Genomic DNA, 18,776 nt, shown 5'->3' with positions numbered 1-18,776 from the left:
GACACTCGCTGTGCGAGCCAGCCCTCTTCGGGGATCGCGGCGCCGGCCTCTTCCCCCTCCAACCGGCCACCCGCCCCGGGCGAATCCAGGAAGCTGCCCCCGAGCTCTCCAGCCACACGGAACGCAAGTGATGTAACTTTACGCCAATCGGGTGGGAATTCCCGGCCGTCGTCCAATGGGGAGGGAGGCTGGGCTGTCGTGCTTTTGATTGGGAAGTGTGGCGCTGCCGTGAGAGCGAAGGGCAGGAGTGAGCCGGCAGCCGAGCGCTCGGAGCCGGCCGACGACAGTGCGGGCACTCGCTCGCCGGGCTGGAGCACCGCTTCCAGGAATCCTCAATACCGATACGGCAACTCCTCTGGATGTATGGTGGACGCTGGGCTGTTTGCAACCCACCCCTAAATCGCTGAAGTTCCCTCCTTAGTTTAGATACAAAATATATTGTCTGTATGGTTCTGCCACTGTTGTATTTTTTAATTCGTCCAGCCTAGGATCATTTGCTTCTCCCCACCACCCCTGATTCTGCCCTGTTTTTTTGTGTGTGTTTTTTTTTTCTTTCGCTCGCCAACATGCCAAGCAAGACCAAATACAACTTAGTGGATGACGGGCACGATTTGCGGATTCCTCTGCATAACGAAGAGGCTTTCCGGCATGGAATCAGTTTTGAGGCGAAGGTTTGTAACTTTTCATCACTTCACCCAACGCGGGCGCATGAGACTTTGATTGGAACGCGAGCCCCTTCTTTCTAAAGTACATCCCACTTTACATTGATTTATTTCTTTCACAGTACATCGGCACACTGGACGTACCCAGACCAAACAGCAGGGTGGAGATCGTGGCTGCAATGCGAAGGATTAGGGTGAGTGACTGAGAGTTATTATTGTTTTGGTGGACGACACCTGATTATCTTCAATCAGGATTCATTGCCCGTGCACTGCGTGTGACCTTCCCATGGATAACATACAGTGGACGCTCGATGAGATCCGAAGTGGCTCAGTTTCTGGTTGCTGTATACTAGGAGCAGAAGCAGAGCTGAGTGTTAAGCAGGTGGACTTTTGAACTGTGTTGATATATCAGAAAGAAGTGGACTTCTGATTGGAAGCAAATGGATTAATGGTTAGGCGTTAATAACTGCGACTAAACGCTTAAGTTATGAATCACGCACTTGGAGAAATGAAGGTGAAGAGTTTCTGAGAAACGCTCCGAGAACGGAACGACTACATTTAAGTGATAGTTTATACCTTACTTCACCGCGTGTGCATTCAGGGGAAACCGCATTGATATCAGGGGTAGTTATCTCCTGCGCTGCACGTCTGTCTATAGGAGATTATTTCTTCCTTTTTGTTGAATGTGGTTTCAGACTCCAAACGTCATTGTGTTCCCTCTTGTAGGGACAGTTGTTTTAAAAGTCTACAGTAGGCAGCAGGAGTGGAGCAACTGAATGGATTTGCTCCGTATTATTTCATTTGACCTGCATTGTATGTCAACTACAGTCCGCAAGTCCATCATCACTAGGCAACAACTTGCATTTATGTAGCACTTTACTCTAATAATAATATTGTTTGAACAAAATGATTTTCAGCACAGGTTAAATTATATACTGTCTGTTATTGTCCATTCAACATTTAGGCTCTGCAAATGACTATTTGGTTCTTACTGATTGGATTTTCTGGGTGGACGTTACTCTTGCTCTTAGTCAGGACTGGCTTTTTCTTTTTTGATTAAGTGAACTGTAAACTTTAAATCAAAGAAAAAAAGAGAGACTCATTTGCAAAGTGTCTTTCTTTATCCTTGGCACTGTCCAAACCTCTTTGTAACCCGTGAAAGTACTTTGGAAAGATCGCCACGGAGCCAGCATTGTATTTTGTGGAAAAATGCAGTATTCTGTTTGTGCACTGCAAGTGGAAACAGCAGCAAAGCAATAAATAGCCAGTAATCGTTTGTGGGCTTATTGGTTAAGAAATTGGGTTTGGTCAGCATATTGGCAAAATTCTTGTCTTTGTCATCTTGTAATCAATATGAGGAGGCTGAAACGGTTACTGTCTCATATGAACAACAGTACACAACACCTAAATGCATAGCCTTTGATGAGGTTAGTAGCACTCCCATCCTGGAGTTGGATGATTATCCCACTGCAGAGTTCAGAGAAAATAATCCAGGTTGACACTCCAGTGCAGTATTGAAGGAGACTTATCCTTCAGAGTGTGGTTACATTAGGTTCTGCCTGCCCTCTTGGGTTGATGCAAAAGGTCTGATAATCTGATATCATCAATGACCTATTCAATATTTATCCCTTATAAAGGGAATATTCTGGCTAACATTCATTGCTGTTAGAAGGTCCTTCATGTAAACATTTGTTTTCTGAATTTCCCAAGTTTCAACAGTGACTCTCCTTCAAAAGCCCTTCTTGACTGCAAAGTGTTTGGGGAGTTCATAAGACTCTGAAAGAAATTGAATGTTTTTTCTTTCTGAAAAGCATAGCCTTTGCTCAGCACGGCATCGAAGTGTGAGCCTGTGTTATGTCAGAATCAGGTTTAATATCACTGATGTACGTTTGGCTTGGATCTGCAACCTTTTTGGCACGCTGGTTAAGAGTGCTAGCACTGCACCAGGGCTAATCTCTTGCTTTTGCAGTGTTGCCAATGGCTTGGATACCCAGAGGTTCCAAATAAAATAATGAGATTACTTTAAAAGTGAGGTTAGCGTAGGGTAGGAACAGGAGTAACAATGGATAAAATAGTGATATTACAACAGAAAACACTGAACGTTCACACTCCCTTTTCCCCAGTTATATCTAGACAGTGAAATGCAACAAATTAAGCATTTGATTCACTTTATTAGGTTAATATCATGTTTTTGGACAAGAATTAATTTATAATTTCTAACTGTTGAATTCAATCCATGTTTGAATCTTTCAGCCTCTGAAATGACACAAGTCAGTTGTTCATAAGAATATAAGGCACTCAACAATTCATGTTAACATTCTACTGAACGATTGAATTATGCTGTTTTGTGCTCCAGGTCCCTGTCACTAAAGCTGTTCTTTTAATGCTGTTGTTCTTGGTACTTGTAGTGTTAGATGATGATTATGTCGCAGTGACTTGTATCATAGAAACAGGCCCTTCAGTCCATCTATACTGTGCTGAAACATTTAAACTGCCTACTCGCATCGACCTGTACCGGGACCACAATAGTCCTCCATCCATGTACCTATCCAAACTTCTCTTAAATGTTAAAATGGAGCTCACATGCTCCACTTGTGCTGACAGCTTGTTCCACACTCTCACAACCCTCTGAGTGAAGAATCTTCCCCTGATATTCCCCTTAAAGTTTTCGCCTTTCACCCTTAACTCATGAGCTCTGATTGTAATACTACCCAACCTCAGTGGGAAAAGCTTGCTGCATTTACCCTATCTACAGTATACCACTCAAAATTCAGTTTACATCTATCAAATATCCTCTCAACCTTCTACATTCTAAGTAATAATGCCCTAACCTATTCAATCTTTCCTTACAACTCAGGTCATCCAGACCGAGCAACTCCTTGTAAATACTTTCTGTACTCTTTAACCTTATTTACGTCATTCCCGTAGGTAGGTGACCAAAGCTGCACATAGTACTCCAAATTAGGCCTCACTGATGTCTTATAGAACTTCAACATAACATCTCATCTCCTGTACTCAATATTTTGATTTATGAGGGTCAATGGGCCGAAAACTTTCTTTACGCCCCTATCTACATGTGACACTACTTTCAACGAATTGCGGACCTGTATTCCAGGTTCCATTTTTCTACCATGCTCCTCAGTGCCCTGCCATTCACTGTGTAAGACCTACCCTGGTAGGTCCTACCAAAGGGCTACACCCCACACTAGGCCACATTAAATTTCACCTGCCACTCTTCAGCCCATTTTTTCAGCTGGTCTAGATCCCTCTGCAAGCCATGATAGCCTTCCTCACTACCCACTAAACCCCCAATCTTGGTGTCATCCTCAAATTTGCTGACTCAGTTAACCACATTATCATCCAGATCATTGATGCATATAACAACAATGGACCCAGCACCGATCCCTGCGGCACTCCACTAGTCACAGACCTGCAGTCAGAGAGGCAGCCATCTACAACCATGTTCTGGCTTCTCATACAAAGCCAATGACTAATCCAATTTACTACCTCATCTTGAATGCCAAATGATTGAACTTCTTGACCAACCTCCCATGTGGGACCTTGTCAAATGCCTTACTAAAGTCCATGCAGACAACATCTACTGCATTGCCTTCATCAACTTTCCTGGTAACTTGACTCAGTATATTTTAGGAGCACAGCTAGAATTGGTGAATACTATAACATATTGATTGCGACAGTTATGCTAAGACATTTGGAAATGTTACGCTTAACGTACCTTTGTATCCATTGGTCTCACTGCAGGCTCCTTTGATAGCAAGCAGTCACATCACCTCTACTGCTGTATACTGTCGATGAAGTTACTCATGTTCAGGAACTCAAAGTATCCAAAAAAAAAGTTAGCTGTTTTCTGGCCCATGTGTATTCCTAATGAAACTGATACAGATTTTAGTTCCAATTGAGATCATTAATTAGTGCTTTGAAATCCTACATTAGATCACCCCACCTTATCTGCTGTCGGTCTCCTAATCTTAAGCTAGTGTTTCTTTTGAGTGGTAAGTGAGACAGAACAAGCAATGCCTATGAAATGACTGTGAAAATCTTTGGCAGATGGTGAAGCTACATCCTTACTTCTGTTGTGTGCTAAAGCTGTTACTTCCTTTTCTAGGTGAAAGCAAAAGATATTGGAAACACTTAGCAGGTCAGGCAGCATCTGTAGAGAGAGAAATCAAACTTAAATACAGACTCCTTGCAGGTGGGGTGCGGGGAGGAGTGAGCAAGTTAGTTTTAACATTGCTGAAAAGATGGGGTAAGGATGGATAGGGAGAAAGAAATATCTCAGCTAAGGTAAGGTAAGGCGGGGCTAAATCATAGAGGTTAAGTGAGAAAATTAATGAAACCTATGAGATGAGAGCTGTTAGAACACAGAATTCATGTGACCTACTGAGTGTTTTTATTTCTGATTACAGTAGTTCAATAATTCCATTTTAATATCAGAGAATGTATACAATATACAACCTGAAATTCTTGTCCTTCACAGACATCCACGAAAATGGAAGAGTACTCCAAGAATGAGTGACAGTAAAAAAATATTAGAACCCAAAGCCCCCACTCACCCCCCCATGCACAAGCAGCAGCAAAGTATCGACCTTCGCCCTCCCCCACTTAAGCAAAAAATGCATCAGCACCCTCCACCCACCAAACAAGCAAAAGCAAAGCCACCAATAAGGACCATGATCTGCAGTACAACAACAACTAATCATTCATCTAACACTTCGACATATCACAGGCTCTCTGTCTCCCTGATAAAGGGACAGAGAGGTGTCTCAGAGCAAGGGGGGGGGGGTGGGCGGGACTAACAAGACAAAAGAAAAAGATGCTGATTTACAATTTCAAACTTCCTCTATGAGTAGCAAAAAGTTTTTAAAAAATCAACATTAAGTAACAGCTTGATGTCTTGAAAAATATTAAAAGTAAGACCACTTGTTTTTGAAACTGCAAACAGGAGGCATTTCAACACCTTCAATACAAGCAAGTAAGCTCTAGCTGGGAACAGGACCTCTTAGCAAATTGCACACCATTTATGCTGGGGCATTCCAGCAAGAAGAGGAAAGCCCATAAACTACCAGTGAAGTACCCCTACTGTGTTGGACCCTTGTGTACCTGGAAATGCTCTTCCTTTGAGAAATGACAGCAGTTCCATTCGTTGCTGTGGACTCTCAGCTGGTTCCTTATACCATCCAGCCTCTTTTCTCCTATCCCACGCCAATCACTCTCAGATTTTTTTTTAAATTTTGAGGCTTGTTCATACTGAGATTTTCCTCATTAGATACAATGGCGAGGAAGGCCTTTCATCTCTATGTAAATTTTTCTCCCAAGGCTGTCCTTTTTCTCTTCACTGCTTCTGGGATCACGTTGGTTGTCAGTCTATAGGTGTAGAGCCTAGGTTGGTATTAACACCAGTTTATCAGCTATAGTGTTTCATCTCTCCTCTCAGCCTTTGTCATCCTGACTGATTGGGAATTTAGTCTATGTGCTTTTTCACAAATATGCTGTTTACCCAAAGAAAAAAAGTGCCATATTTTGTATTACATGTTCCATGACCTTTTGTTGTCTCAAAGTACTTATAAAATGTAATTGCTATAGTAACACAGACATCGAGGCAAGCAATTAGCACACAAGTAGTACTACAATAAAATAAACTCAATAATTGTTTTTTTAAAATGTTGTTTTGGGAACTTTGATGTGAAAGGTCACCTTCAGAGTCTTTTCAGAATAGCTTATTGAAATATACATCCATGTAAGAGGCTCGAAGGGACTTCGATTTAAATGTTTCAAATTAGAAGTGACCAATAGACTCATGCTCGCTCAGTGCTACAGTGGCTTGTCACTCTGGACTTCTGCACTCAAGCCCTCATATCCTGCCCATCAGTGAATATGGGCAGGATGCAAGGGCTCGAGTGTAGAAATCTAGGATGGCTAGTGTATGTCTAGTCACGACATAAGCAATGCTGTTGGTGTGAATATATCTCCATATTACCCCTTGATGAAAGCAAGTATTGTGTCATGAATCTCATTCTGGCTTCATCAGGTTTGAAATAAATGAATTCTAGATTTTAAAAGGGTATTGAGAATTACTAATCCAGCCAAAGGTTTAAATTTTGAAACCACTAGCTTAGCCTAAGCTTAAAGCCACGCTTATTTGGAAAACGTGACTTGAACTGCACAAAGTTACGATGTTCAGAAATCTCCTCCACCACCCTAAATGCTCCGTTTGCCACAGGTTGCAGTTGTAACATTTACAAAAATCACTGCAATCATTCACCGAAGCCAAGCCCATAGCACCTACCAAACCCATCACTTCTACCACCAAGAAAGATGAGGGTTTGAAACCACCAACTACAAGTTCCCTGCCAAATCTCACACCATGCCCTGACTTGGAAGTATATTGCCATTGCAGTGTCACTGTGTCCAAGTCCTGGAATACATTCCCCAACAAAGTTGTGGGAGTATCTGTGTCATAAGGACAGCAGTGATTCAAGGTTATCATTCCCAATCCCCACCTCGAGGGCAGTCAAGGATAGGTGATGAATGCTGGCATTGCCCAGATCTCTAACCAATGGATTTTACATTTTAAGAAAAGCCTCGTCTGTAATACAAATGTGGTAGACTTAGAACTTCAAGTGGAACTAAATAAAGTGGGTTCAAGTGATGTTTAAAATCTTTCTTATTCTGTTCCGAAATGTCTCAAATCGTATGTGTCCACATCTGCAGAAACAGTGGATAAAATCTTCAGTGGTTGGCTGAAACCAGATTGTCATCTTTATGCTGTTATATAACAGCTGTTCTTAGTTACACCATCTCGTCGTACTCCGTGGACCATATCCTTGTGACAACTGATCATATTTTACTTTCTGCCATCTCTTCTAGCCCAGAACTTAGCTCCCATAAATCTCAAATGTAGTGTTTATTCATTCAGATTTCTTCTAGTAATTAAATGCCTCTTTCCCCCTTTTGAGCTTTCCAACCCTAACCCTAACCCTCCCACGTTTCCCTTCCTTACTGCTTGTGCATTGTGATGGAGCCACAGCATAAAGATTTTTACTCCCTCATGTTGTGAAATGGATGTAAGAAATAAAATAAATTCTAATTCTAATTCTTTTGAGCAAAGGTGGATCTATGCTTGTATGCACATTTTCAAAACTACTTTGTAAACAATGAGTGTAGGAACCCTACTGATATATATTACAATTGAAGTTAATGAATGGCAATTTTAAATTAATGCTTCCTATTTAATGCTCATGCAAAATTCAAGTGATCATAGTGAGATTTTGGAAAATCAGTTAAGTTGTCTTGACTGATTGTATGAATTATATTGTTTTTGGGTAAAGTGCAGATTGCATGCACTGTCCTTTATGGCTGCAAGGGTTTACAAATTGTGTGCCTGTTAATAAGTTGTCTGAGGAGGACAAAAGTCTTTGCTTGCCTTGGATGAATCAAATTGCATTAGCTTTTGGTGAATGGCGGATCAGATTCCTGTTTAGTGTGCTTCATTTAAAGCCTTTAAAGTCCCTTTCCGGCAAGAGCTTGCTACTCCTTGAAACGTGCCAGTAGATCACCACCTACAGATCATTGGATAGGGACCACCTCGTCTGATCTTCAACCATTCCACAGTTGGTTTGATTAAACCAGACAAATGCCTAACCAGGCCAATGGAGAGAGTAACAAAAGTAATATTTCATCTCCATGATCGTACAATTCCACTGGGACCTAAAGTGCCTGGATCACCTTAATGCAGAAATATTTAGAAAGGATAATGGCCACATTTTCTTTGTCTGGTCTTGTCTGATTTATCTGTGGTAATGGATGTCTGATCTAACTCATCCAGCTCATTGCCTCACATCTGAAGCTCAGTAGTATTTTTAAAATTATTTTTCTGGTTTCTCTCTTGTTTGTTTACCGATTGCAACATTTTGAGAAGGAGGAGGGAGTACAGTGTAAAAAGCAAGACCGTGTTCTGCATTAATGAAATGGGACTCCTCCATCAATTTCTTGCCTTTAGAAATTTCAAAATCCTGTAAAGTGTTGTTGGTGAAGAAATCTGTCACTCAGTAGGCCGTGATGGCCAGAGCGGAATGGAATGGAACAAATCTGATAGCTATGGCGATGCTGTGCTGGTGCTGGAAAGATTAGCTTTCCATTAATTCCCATCAGTACTGCTTCCTGTTGCAGAGGTGAGCTTAGGCTTGGAGAAGGAAGTGGGAGTGGTAAATGGTTTATTATTGTCACATGTACCAAGGTACAGTTTTAAATAATCTTGTCTTGTGTAATATCCATAGAGATAAGATTATTACAACAGTGGTTTGAGGTAGTTCAAGATAAAGTCAATAGCAATAAAGTGTTAGTTCCAGAAGAAGCACAGTGCAGGTTGTCAGTAAGGTGTAAGTTTATAACAAGGTAGATTGTGAGGTTAAGATCCATTTTATCACATTAAGAGACCATTCAATAATCTTGTAATAGCGGGATAGCTGTCCTTGAGCCTGGTGGTATGCACTTCAAGGCTTTTGTATCTTCTGCCAGAATGGAGTGAATGTCTGGGATGTGTGGGGTCTTTGATTACGTTGGATGCTTTACGGAGGCAGCCAGAGGCCATGGAGGGGAGGCTGGTTGTCCACAGCCTTCTGCAATTTCTGTTGATCCCGTACAGAGCAGTTGCCATGCCAAGCGGTGATTATTCCGGACAGGATGCTCTCTATGGTGCATTGATAAAAGTTTGTGAAGGTCAAAGGGTACATACAAGATTTCTTCAATCTCATAAGAAGTTAGAGACATTGATAAGCGTTCTTGGCCTTGACATTCATGTAATATGACAAAGACAGGTTATTGTTGATGCTCACTCCCAGGAACTGGAAGCTCTGAACCCCCTTGTTGTTATAATAAACAGGAGCATGTGCACTGCTCCCCTTCCTGAAGTCAATGGCCAGCTCTTTTGTTTTGCTGAAATTGGAGGAAAGGTTTCTATGATAGCATGTCACTGGACTCTCTATCACCCTCCTGTACGCTGTCTTACTGTTAATTGAGAGCCAGCTCAATATCATGGTATCTTCTGCAGACTTGTAGATGGAGTTAGAGTAGAGTATAAACACACAGTTGTGAGAGTACAGGCGGTAGAGTAAGTGGTTGAGGCCACAGCCTTGTGGGGCACCCGTGTTTAGAATAATTAAGGTAGAGGTGCTGTTGCCTGTCTTTGTTCATTGTGGCCTGTAACTGACACTCAGTTTATTTATTTCTATGCATGGGCTTTCTGCTTTTTTAACATCAATTGAAATAGACTGTTAACATACACAGCTGCACATCTGGGGATTTTTGGAATGATTTACAAGCTTCTTTGATAAATAATTCCTCATCACATACATCTCTCCCACCCCGTGACCTTCTATTTAACAGTGCCGGGTTATAACTGGCACAGAGTATATGAGATGACTGTTCATTTGACTTTCCCAGCTGTAGGTAGGATCTTGGAACAGTTATTAACTCGTGTAAGGACCTGAATGTTTACCTTTAACATCTGTTTCTATCTCTGCTATCATCTTGGGTATTTTCACAGCACTGATGTATGAGGACTCTTGCATTCTCTTCCTTGCAAAATCATCCTTGCCTTTTTTCCAACTGCTTCTGCTGTAAAACCAACCTTCCCCTTCTCATTTCCCAATGTCCATAATGAACTTGGGTAAATTATTCAAATCCTTAATGGTCCAGGCCACCCACCTGATCAAACCACAGGTCCTTTAGAAGTTTTAAACCTCGATTGTAAGGAAACACCAGACACAGCAATAATAAGATAGTTATTGGCAACAGGGTACTAAAGCAGTGATATATTGCGGTTGAATACTGGAGCAAACAAGGCACTAGGGAAGAAGGAAATGCTTCAGATATACCCTTTAATTTGCTAATGTTAGTACATAGAGTCAGTATAAATATAAAGTAAAGCAGGCTATTTTATATACCCAGTGCCAAACTGATCCACAGAGGAAACAAGTCCCAAAATACTGGTGAAGAAAAAAAAGGTTAACTTGCATTACAGCAAAGGTTTCATTAAGTGGTAATGCCTGAAGCTAGCAAAGTATTCTGCAATGTGTTCAGAGGTCTCCTCTGCATTTAAAAAAACTTGCTGAATAAGAAACATTAGGTACATTAAATAAGTCATATGGTTTTTTTGTTTATTTTTGATGATACAATGAATTGCCTATTTTTAGAATCAGAATCAGGTTTATTATCACTATCTTAATATGATGTGAAATTTGTTGTTTTATGGCAAACACAAAATTGCTATAAATTTCAGAATAAGTAGTGCAAAAAAAAAAGCAGTTAGGTAGTGTTAGTGGATATATGGACTGTTCATAAATCTGATGATGGAGAGAAAGAGGCTGCTTCTAAATCTTCGAGTGTGAGTCTTCACACTAGCTTCTTTCCTGATGGTACTAATGAGAAGAGGGCATGTCAGGGATGGCGCGGATCCTCAAAAGATGGATGCCACCTTCTGGAAGATGTTCTTGATGGTGGGAAGCCTCTCACCCCATGATGGAGCTGGCTGGGTCTGTAACCCTTTGCAGCCTGTTGTGATCTTGTACTTTGGTGTTTCTGTATCAGCTGGATGCAATCTGTCAGAATGTTCTCCACTATGCATCTATAGGAATCTGCAAGAGTCTTTGATGACATACCAAATCTCCTCAAACTCATGACGAAGAAGAGCCTCTGCTGTGATGTCTTTATGATTGCAATGTCCATGCGTCAATGTTCCTGTCCTTTCCAATGTTCTTTGCAAGTTCCTAGAAGATAAGTTGACTTTAAGCTAATTGATGGTAGAACCTGAACTGAAGGAATTTTGGGTAATATATGTCTTGGTTGCATCATAATTTTGAAAACCACCATATTAGAGACTGAACTTCATAACATGACGCCTTAAATTTATGCCAACCTGCCAGGTGGTGAAATATTCGGAGGTAGTTCTCAAACATATTATCAAGTATCTTTTGGGCACATTGTCCCTGATTTATTAGAACTGAATCTTGGTCACAGAGCTATGTTCTTACAAAAGGAGAGAGAGGGCTTTATGAAGGGAATTCCTGAGTGTAAGTAGAGGCAGGACAATTACTATAGGTTACTCAGTTGGCTTGTGTTGGCTAGAAAGGAAGAAGAGAATTTGTGGAGGATCTTTAAAGGAAGTGGAGGGAAAGCTTAAAATTCAGTCATTTGTGAACTTGAAACCGGTCTAAGTCAGCAAGCCTGGGTGATAGAGTTAGCTCGGATACGGAAAGCAGGGTTTGGATTCCTGCAGGCTTATTCATGTTTTTCCCAATAGCTTAAAGTTAAGAGCTAATAAACTTCAAACATAACCAGTGAAGCATTTTCTTCTAAATCTAAGTAAAACACTATCACTCTAGGCTGCAAAGCAGAATACCCAAGTGTAAGTAAAAGATTTTCTGTTGGTGGACTTGCTTGAAAGAGCCTTGAATCAGTGCATGTTCAATGTTGCTGCAGCTGTTCTTTATAAAGAGATGAATATCATACAAGCTGCAACAAGAAGTTTGTATTTTTATGAAGGTGTGGTGATGCAGTACCATATTGTATTAAGTTAAATTATTTCCTCAATCACTCTGATTCATAGTGATTTGCAATAGCATTTCTCCTTTATTACAGTCCCAGTACTGAAAAGCATGTGGATTTAAAATAGGACGTCACTTATGCTGTTCTAAAAGTGATAACCATTATCCTTTTCCATTAACAGTTCCGTTGTGTTCAGTGTAAAACTGCTTATTTTAATGTCTCAATTGCTTCATTTATCTACCAGCAGAAACAGCTGTGCTCACTTGTACACACATCATTGAGATTTCTATTTCATTAAGTCCACCAAATGTATCAGTCCCTTGTTTTCACATTTGGAATATTTTGAAGTGCTATACTCTGATTTTTCTTGATTCATTTGGAAAATCCATAAAATGAGTTCTCAAAAGTATTTGGTTGTGATTGCTTTGCAGATTGTTTAGACTTGTTCTAGTGACAAATTGTTGGGTCTTGTGACCTAGCTAAGGCAGAGATACTGTTGCTTAAGGGTGATCAGGATTTAAGAGAGAAAAAGACTGGTTTTGATTAGTTTTGTAAAATAATCCCATTGAAAGTATATTTTTATTGAAAGGAAATTCTTATATGCTTAGGTGACGTGACTATGCCTTTTTAATTTTAGATTTTCTGCAGTGTTAAACTTGGATTTTAATATGGAAAAGCAATGAAAAGGCATTTAGTGCACAATGAAAATATTGTGTCTCTTTATCATGTTAAGGACTTCAAGGTCTGTAACTTACAAAACTATGATAAAATGCAAGGATCCACCAACCATAAAAGAAACTGGGATCCATCACTCTGATTCAATGCATCCAATTTTAAATATATAAATTTCTAGTCATGTCACAGTGGCTGACAAGATTATTGTGATTCAGTTTGCAAAAGGTGTTTGAAACCAAAATGGAAATGCTATAAGAAGTCAGCCACTCAGACAGCATTTAGGGAAAGAGAATCCATTCAGGGTTCCAGGTCAATGAAATAACCTCGTCAATGGTACGCTATCTACAGATCCTGCTTGATATTGATGTTCTTGCTTCGCATTCCAGCATCTGCAGTTTAGTTTTTTTCCCCCCCCAAGGAGCAAGGTGAAGTTGGATAAAATTCAAACCTTAAAAAAAAACTGATACTTGCACATTACGATTTGAAGTTTAATCTGAATCAGGTGTTAAATTTGATTAACGCTGTGGTTATAAATGTTCCAATTAAAAGTCTTGGGGAAAAATGCCGTATCTACCTTATGTCAAGAGTTTTCGCTTCATAAATTTAAAACATTGTGATTTAATCACAATTCAAGAGAATTATCCTTTCTTATACCAAAAGTTAAAAAGTTTGGTATAAAATTGACGGCAGGGAAAGAGGGCATTGACCAAATTAGACTTTGAGCTCCCAAGCTTTATTGTTAAATACATGCTTGTTTTGAGTGCAATGTTTGTGTTTTGTTTAATAGGGAAGGTTTACAATGAGTATGATTATCAGCTTTAAACTTTATAAATCCTTTTACAATGGATAATCAACTTTTATATAATTGGTTTCAAAAAGGGATTAGATATATAGGAGATTGTTTTGAAGGAGGTATATTAATGTCATTTGATCAATTAAAGAATAAATATAAAGTATCAAACAACACTCTTTTTTGTTACTTTCAACTAAGGGCTTATTTAAGAGAAAAGCTAGGTCAAACAATGTTACTACCGAAACCCAATGAAATAGAAACTTTAATTCAAAAAGGAAAGATTAAAAAATTTATCTCTTGTATGTATAATTTGATTCAAAAACAGGCAATTAAACAAGGAGTCCATAAGTCAAGACAAAAATGGGAAAGTGATTTGAATATCAAAATTGAAGAAAAAAACTGGTCAAGACTATGTCTTGAGAGTATGACAAATACAATAAACGTTCGATTAAGATTAGTGCAATACAATTTTTTACATCAACTATATATTACACCACAAAAAATAAACAAATTAAACCCAAATCTATCTGATCAGTGTTTTCGATGTAACCAAGAAATTGGTACTTTTTTACATTCTACTTGGTCTTGCTCTAAAATTCAACCTTTCTGGACAAATTTAAGAGTTCTACTGGAACAAATCATTGGAATACAACTTCCACACAATCCAACATTACTTTTACTAGGTAATATTGAAGGGATAAAACCGATATCCAGATTGAATAAATATCAGAAAGAATTTATAAAAATTGCATTGGCAGTAGCCAAAAAAGCTATTGTAGTGACTTGGAAATCGGATACATATCTAAGTATAGATCGTTGGAAGAACGAAATTTATGGCTGTATTCCACTTGAAAAAATCACTTACAATTTAAGAGATAAATATGAAACATTTTTGAAAATTTGGCGCCCTTATTTACAAAAGACAGGATTAAATATATAGGTGCTCCGAAGATGAAATAATTGGTTACTTGGGGAAAGAAATAAATGCATACACTAAAGTTATTACGAACTCCGTGGAGCGTGTGGGGATCTTCCAATATCCAGGCATTCCTTTTTTTTTCTCTTTCTTTTTTTTAGGGATGTTAGGGGGGAGGGGTTAAGGGGAGGGGGGCTGGGTAACATTTTTTTTCTCATACACTTTTATTCTGTAACTATTTGAAAACAATAAAAAAAGTTTAAAAAAAAAACTTTATAAATGATGCATCATTATGTTTTACGTCTGTGTGAAGGTGTATCCTTGAATCTCAAAAAGTCTGAAATGCCCGCTATACAAATTTGTAACTTTTGCTGGGTCACGCACTCGATCATTGAGATCTAATAAATATTTGCTTGCCATGTTTTACTATTTACAGGGTACCTTTTGAACCTCTTAGGAATTTTCATTAAGTTGTTCATTCCCTTGTACCTAATACCCATGTTGACTGATCCACCAGGAATGTAAGTGTTCATGAAATTCTTTCTCCAGTGTTTTGCAACTTGTATTACAAATGGATAGTGGGAGGCAGTATATCTTGAAACATGAGCAGGCATATCTGTGACTTCAGCATTATCTGGTGGAACTTTACCATTTGTCACCATAATAAATCAATTGTAATTACTGATGGTAAGGTCCAAGTGGAAAGCATTGTTTAGTTTCAACGCAGAAATGTTGACAAAGCTGTTAAATCCTTTTAATTTCTTGATTGCTTCCTATTGTGGTTATAATTTAATTTTGTACAATATTGTTATCTGACCTGTTAAAGAATAAAGAAAAATAGAATAGTTTAAAAGAATCTTAAAACAGTGCTGTGATATTCTTCAAAGTATTTCTTTTATCAAGAGTGGTTCTCACAATTTGGTACTTGTTCTAATGGAGAACAGGTTGATAGTTACCACAGTTAAGTCTACCCTCTGCACATTATTTAGCATGGCATGCTGTTTTATGGATGTATTGACTCCCTTGCTCCCTCTCTCTTTTCTCTTGTTTTGTACAGATAAACTTTTCATAAACTCTTGTAGATTACAGCCAGGATTATTTTCAGAGTATCTCACAGGCTGTAGAGCGCTTTGGGACATTAATCTATTTATCTCTCTCAACCTTTATTTGATTTTTAACTACATATTATAATAAATTATTACATAGTTGTAACTTAGAGCACAATAACACAGTCTAGTTTGGTTTGTGTGCTTTGGCACAGAAAGTATAACACTTTGGGATGAGGTTATACTCATGATTGGTATTCTAACAGAAATTAACATACTTAACATTGTATTTCCACTAAAGTTAGTTGATGGCAGATTTCATTTGAATTGATGAATTATTCATATGCTAATATTCAAAAAGTGTAATTTCAATGACTATGAATTGTGCAAAGCAAGATAATCAGCTCACATTCCCAGAATACGCTAGCATTCTATAACTGTTACAATATGAATTAATGTGTTGCTTGAGGGATCTTATTACAGCCACTGAAATACATTCAAAATAATCGATTTACATGTGGCTTATGTTTTATATAAAAACTGGAATCAATTGACTAATGCCAGTCTCTTAGACTTCAACCTAATGCAGCTCAAAGTTGCAGGTGTTGTGGAATCAAATTGAATCAGAACTTTTATAGAATGGGTATCTTCAGGCAGACCAATATAAATCTATTAATGTATTATGTTTTAACTTTTCAACTGTTTTTGTTTTTCAGGAAAGCATTGTAAGGAACATTAGCTTGTGAGTGGATTGAATGTTAATTGCCTTGTTTACCTATGCCTTTCACAGAGGATCCATATTTTCAGTTCATTCTTTGCATTTATGACATTGTTAACAAAAGGATCCAATGCTATATCCTTTATTCCTTCATATGCTGACTTGCCTTGTTAGAATCCTTCATTACATGTAAATGCCATCCCTATCCTTTATGACACTGAATTTTTCAGTAGACATTGCAGTATATGTTGTAGGAGAAAGCGTAACCATTGGGTCTTTCCAGCTCGATCACTGTACATTACACCATCAAACTCAGTATTTTTGTTTCCTGGGCCCCAGAACCCTTGACTCCATTATGGATTCCTTATCTTCAGCATCTCTACCACTCAATGACCCAGCTTTCTGGGAGAATTCCACAGATTCCCGACTTCTGACAGATGAAATTCCTCCTCCTCCTCCTCTGTCGTAAAAGTTTGAGCCTCTCACCCCCCCCCCCCCCCCATTCTGAATCTAGTTCAAGATTCCCACAGGGGAAATAATTTTCTCAAACTCCTTACCTTTTCTCCTTACCAAACTCCTCAAAGTCTTCAGTTCAATTCAATTTTAATTGTTATTCAACCATACATGAATATCAATGAATACAGCCAAACGAGATAGAGTTACTCTGGGGTCAAGGTGCAAAACACAGTATCAACACTCACATGTGGCATGTACAAGATAGCAAGTGCACGTAAGATATCAGTAAGCTATAACCATGCAATAAACAGTCCAGAAATGCCGCAGAAACCTGCAGCTGACCACAATACAGCTTATCTTCTGCTGAGCAAACATGGGGGTCACACCACCCCCACTGGAGCACATTGGCTTGTACTTTCCAATAAGATTGGCTGTCATTTTACTGAACTTCATTGAATATAGACTCCTACGAGTCATAGAATTACATAGCATAGCAACAGAGTCTTCAGCCCATTGGCTCCATGCCACACATTATACATATAAACACACATTAGGTCTGTACCACAAACATTCCTTCTCAAATATTCTTCAAAAGACAATCCCTTTGTTACAGGAATTAACCCAATACACCTTCTCTGAAGAGCCTTTAGTGCAAGTTTACATCCTTCTTTAAATAAGGAAATCAGAACTGTACACAGGATGCCGCTTATTCTATCCTGTTAACTGGACATCTACTGACCCCCTAGATGTTCGGGTCAAAATGGTGCGAGCTCCAATGCCTGTGATGTCGTGCCTCAGACATTGTTGTTCTTTAGATTTGTAACGATGATTTTAGGGGCAAAAGGGGGATTTAGGAGTCCTGTTAGGCTGTAGGGACAGAGATGTGGGGGATTTAGAGGTCAACGACAGGAGCTGGTGTTCAGAGACCATGTTGGAGCACTCTGGTCAAAGGTCAGGGATCCCAGAGGCAGGGTGGGCAGGTGCTGAAGTGACCTCAACAGGCCGTTGAGCCCAGGGTCAGAGGTCCATATGTATGGGAGTCACATGGGCCTCCCCACCCACTTCTTCAGGCCTGAATGCCTGGAGATCTGTGCGGGTCTCGAAGCCGAGGCCTGAAGGCAAGTCTTGAGGATAAGGCTCGAAGGTCACGCCCATGATCGGCGTTTCCCGGGGGCAATACCCAGAGCTTGGCAGCTTGGAGGGCAAAGCTGAGGATCAAAGTCCAGAGCTCAGAGAGTCTGTAGGTGGAAGCCTGACAGTGGAAGCCTATGGGTCGGCTTGTCTGGAGATCAGAGATCTGGTTTCTGTGAGTCCTGGCCAGGGACTGGAGGCCAGAGGCGGCCTGCTCTGGGGTTGGAGGTTGGAGTTTGGGGGGGGTGTGTGTGTGTGTGTGTGTGTTGGGCTTTGTTTGTTGTTACCTTGTTTTGTTTTGTTGTTTTTGCTTTTGTTATCTTGTTTTGGTGTTTTTGCTTTTCTTTGTTGTTGTTCTGCTGAACATTGTGGCCATGCTGTGTTGGCGCCAGGATGCGTGGTGATGTTTGCAGGCTTCCACCAGCACATCCTTGGTGCTGTTGGTTATTAATGCAAAGGATACATTTCACTTCATGTTCCGATGTATAGATTTGAACCCGATATCACTGAGACCATCTTATTTCCCCTCCTGTGATACTGCCTCCATTCTGCCCTGTCATGTCTCACCTGCTGAAATGTGCATCCATTCCTCCCTTGGCTGACTTCACCATTCTGTTCTTCCTGTCCCAGTGTCACTGGAACTCCAACAACTGGAGGCCATCCATAACCCTGCCTGGTTGCAGCAAGCCCCACTCGTGTGTTCTTCGTTTTGAGCAGTGTGTCGGGACCAAGCTGATGAGCTTCCACTCCGGTTTTGTTGGTTCTGTGAACAAATCCAACATGAGAACCAAAGAGTATTCCCATGATTTGGTGG

At 39.8% G+C, this 18,776-nt stretch overlaps 1 protein-coding gene across 5 annotated transcripts in view; it reads left to right on the top strand.

Annotated features, from left to right (window-relative positions):
- The first annotated feature begins 235 nt into the window (after window positions 1-235).
- Window positions 236-18,776, top strand: part of nos1apa (nitric oxide synthase 1 (neuronal) adaptor protein a) — a 461,766-nt gene continuing 443,225 nt past the window's right edge. For 4 of the 5 annotated variants that reach the window (XM_073063531.1, XM_073063530.1, XM_073063529.1 and 1 more), the window contains exons 1-2: window positions 236-671; window positions 785-856. In XM_073063531.1, coding sequence (XP_072919632.1) covers window positions 567-671; window positions 785-856 — 177 coding nt within the window. In that variant the 5' untranslated portion in view covers window positions 236-566. Of the gene's footprint in view, window positions 672-784; window positions 857-1,153; window positions 1,177-18,776 lie in introns of those variants that run through there. The other variant, XM_073063532.1, reaches the window with a different exon arrangement.

This window comes from Hemitrygon akajei, chromosome 12 (assembly GCF_048418815.1).
Source record: "Hemitrygon akajei chromosome 12, sHemAka1.3, whole genome shotgun sequence".
NCBI lineage: Eukaryota > Metazoa > Chordata > Chondrichthyes > Myliobatiformes > Dasyatidae > Hemitrygon > Hemitrygon akajei.
The sequence above is the reverse complement of the archived record's forward strand: the minus strand, read 5'-3'. Positions and strand labels throughout refer to the sequence as shown.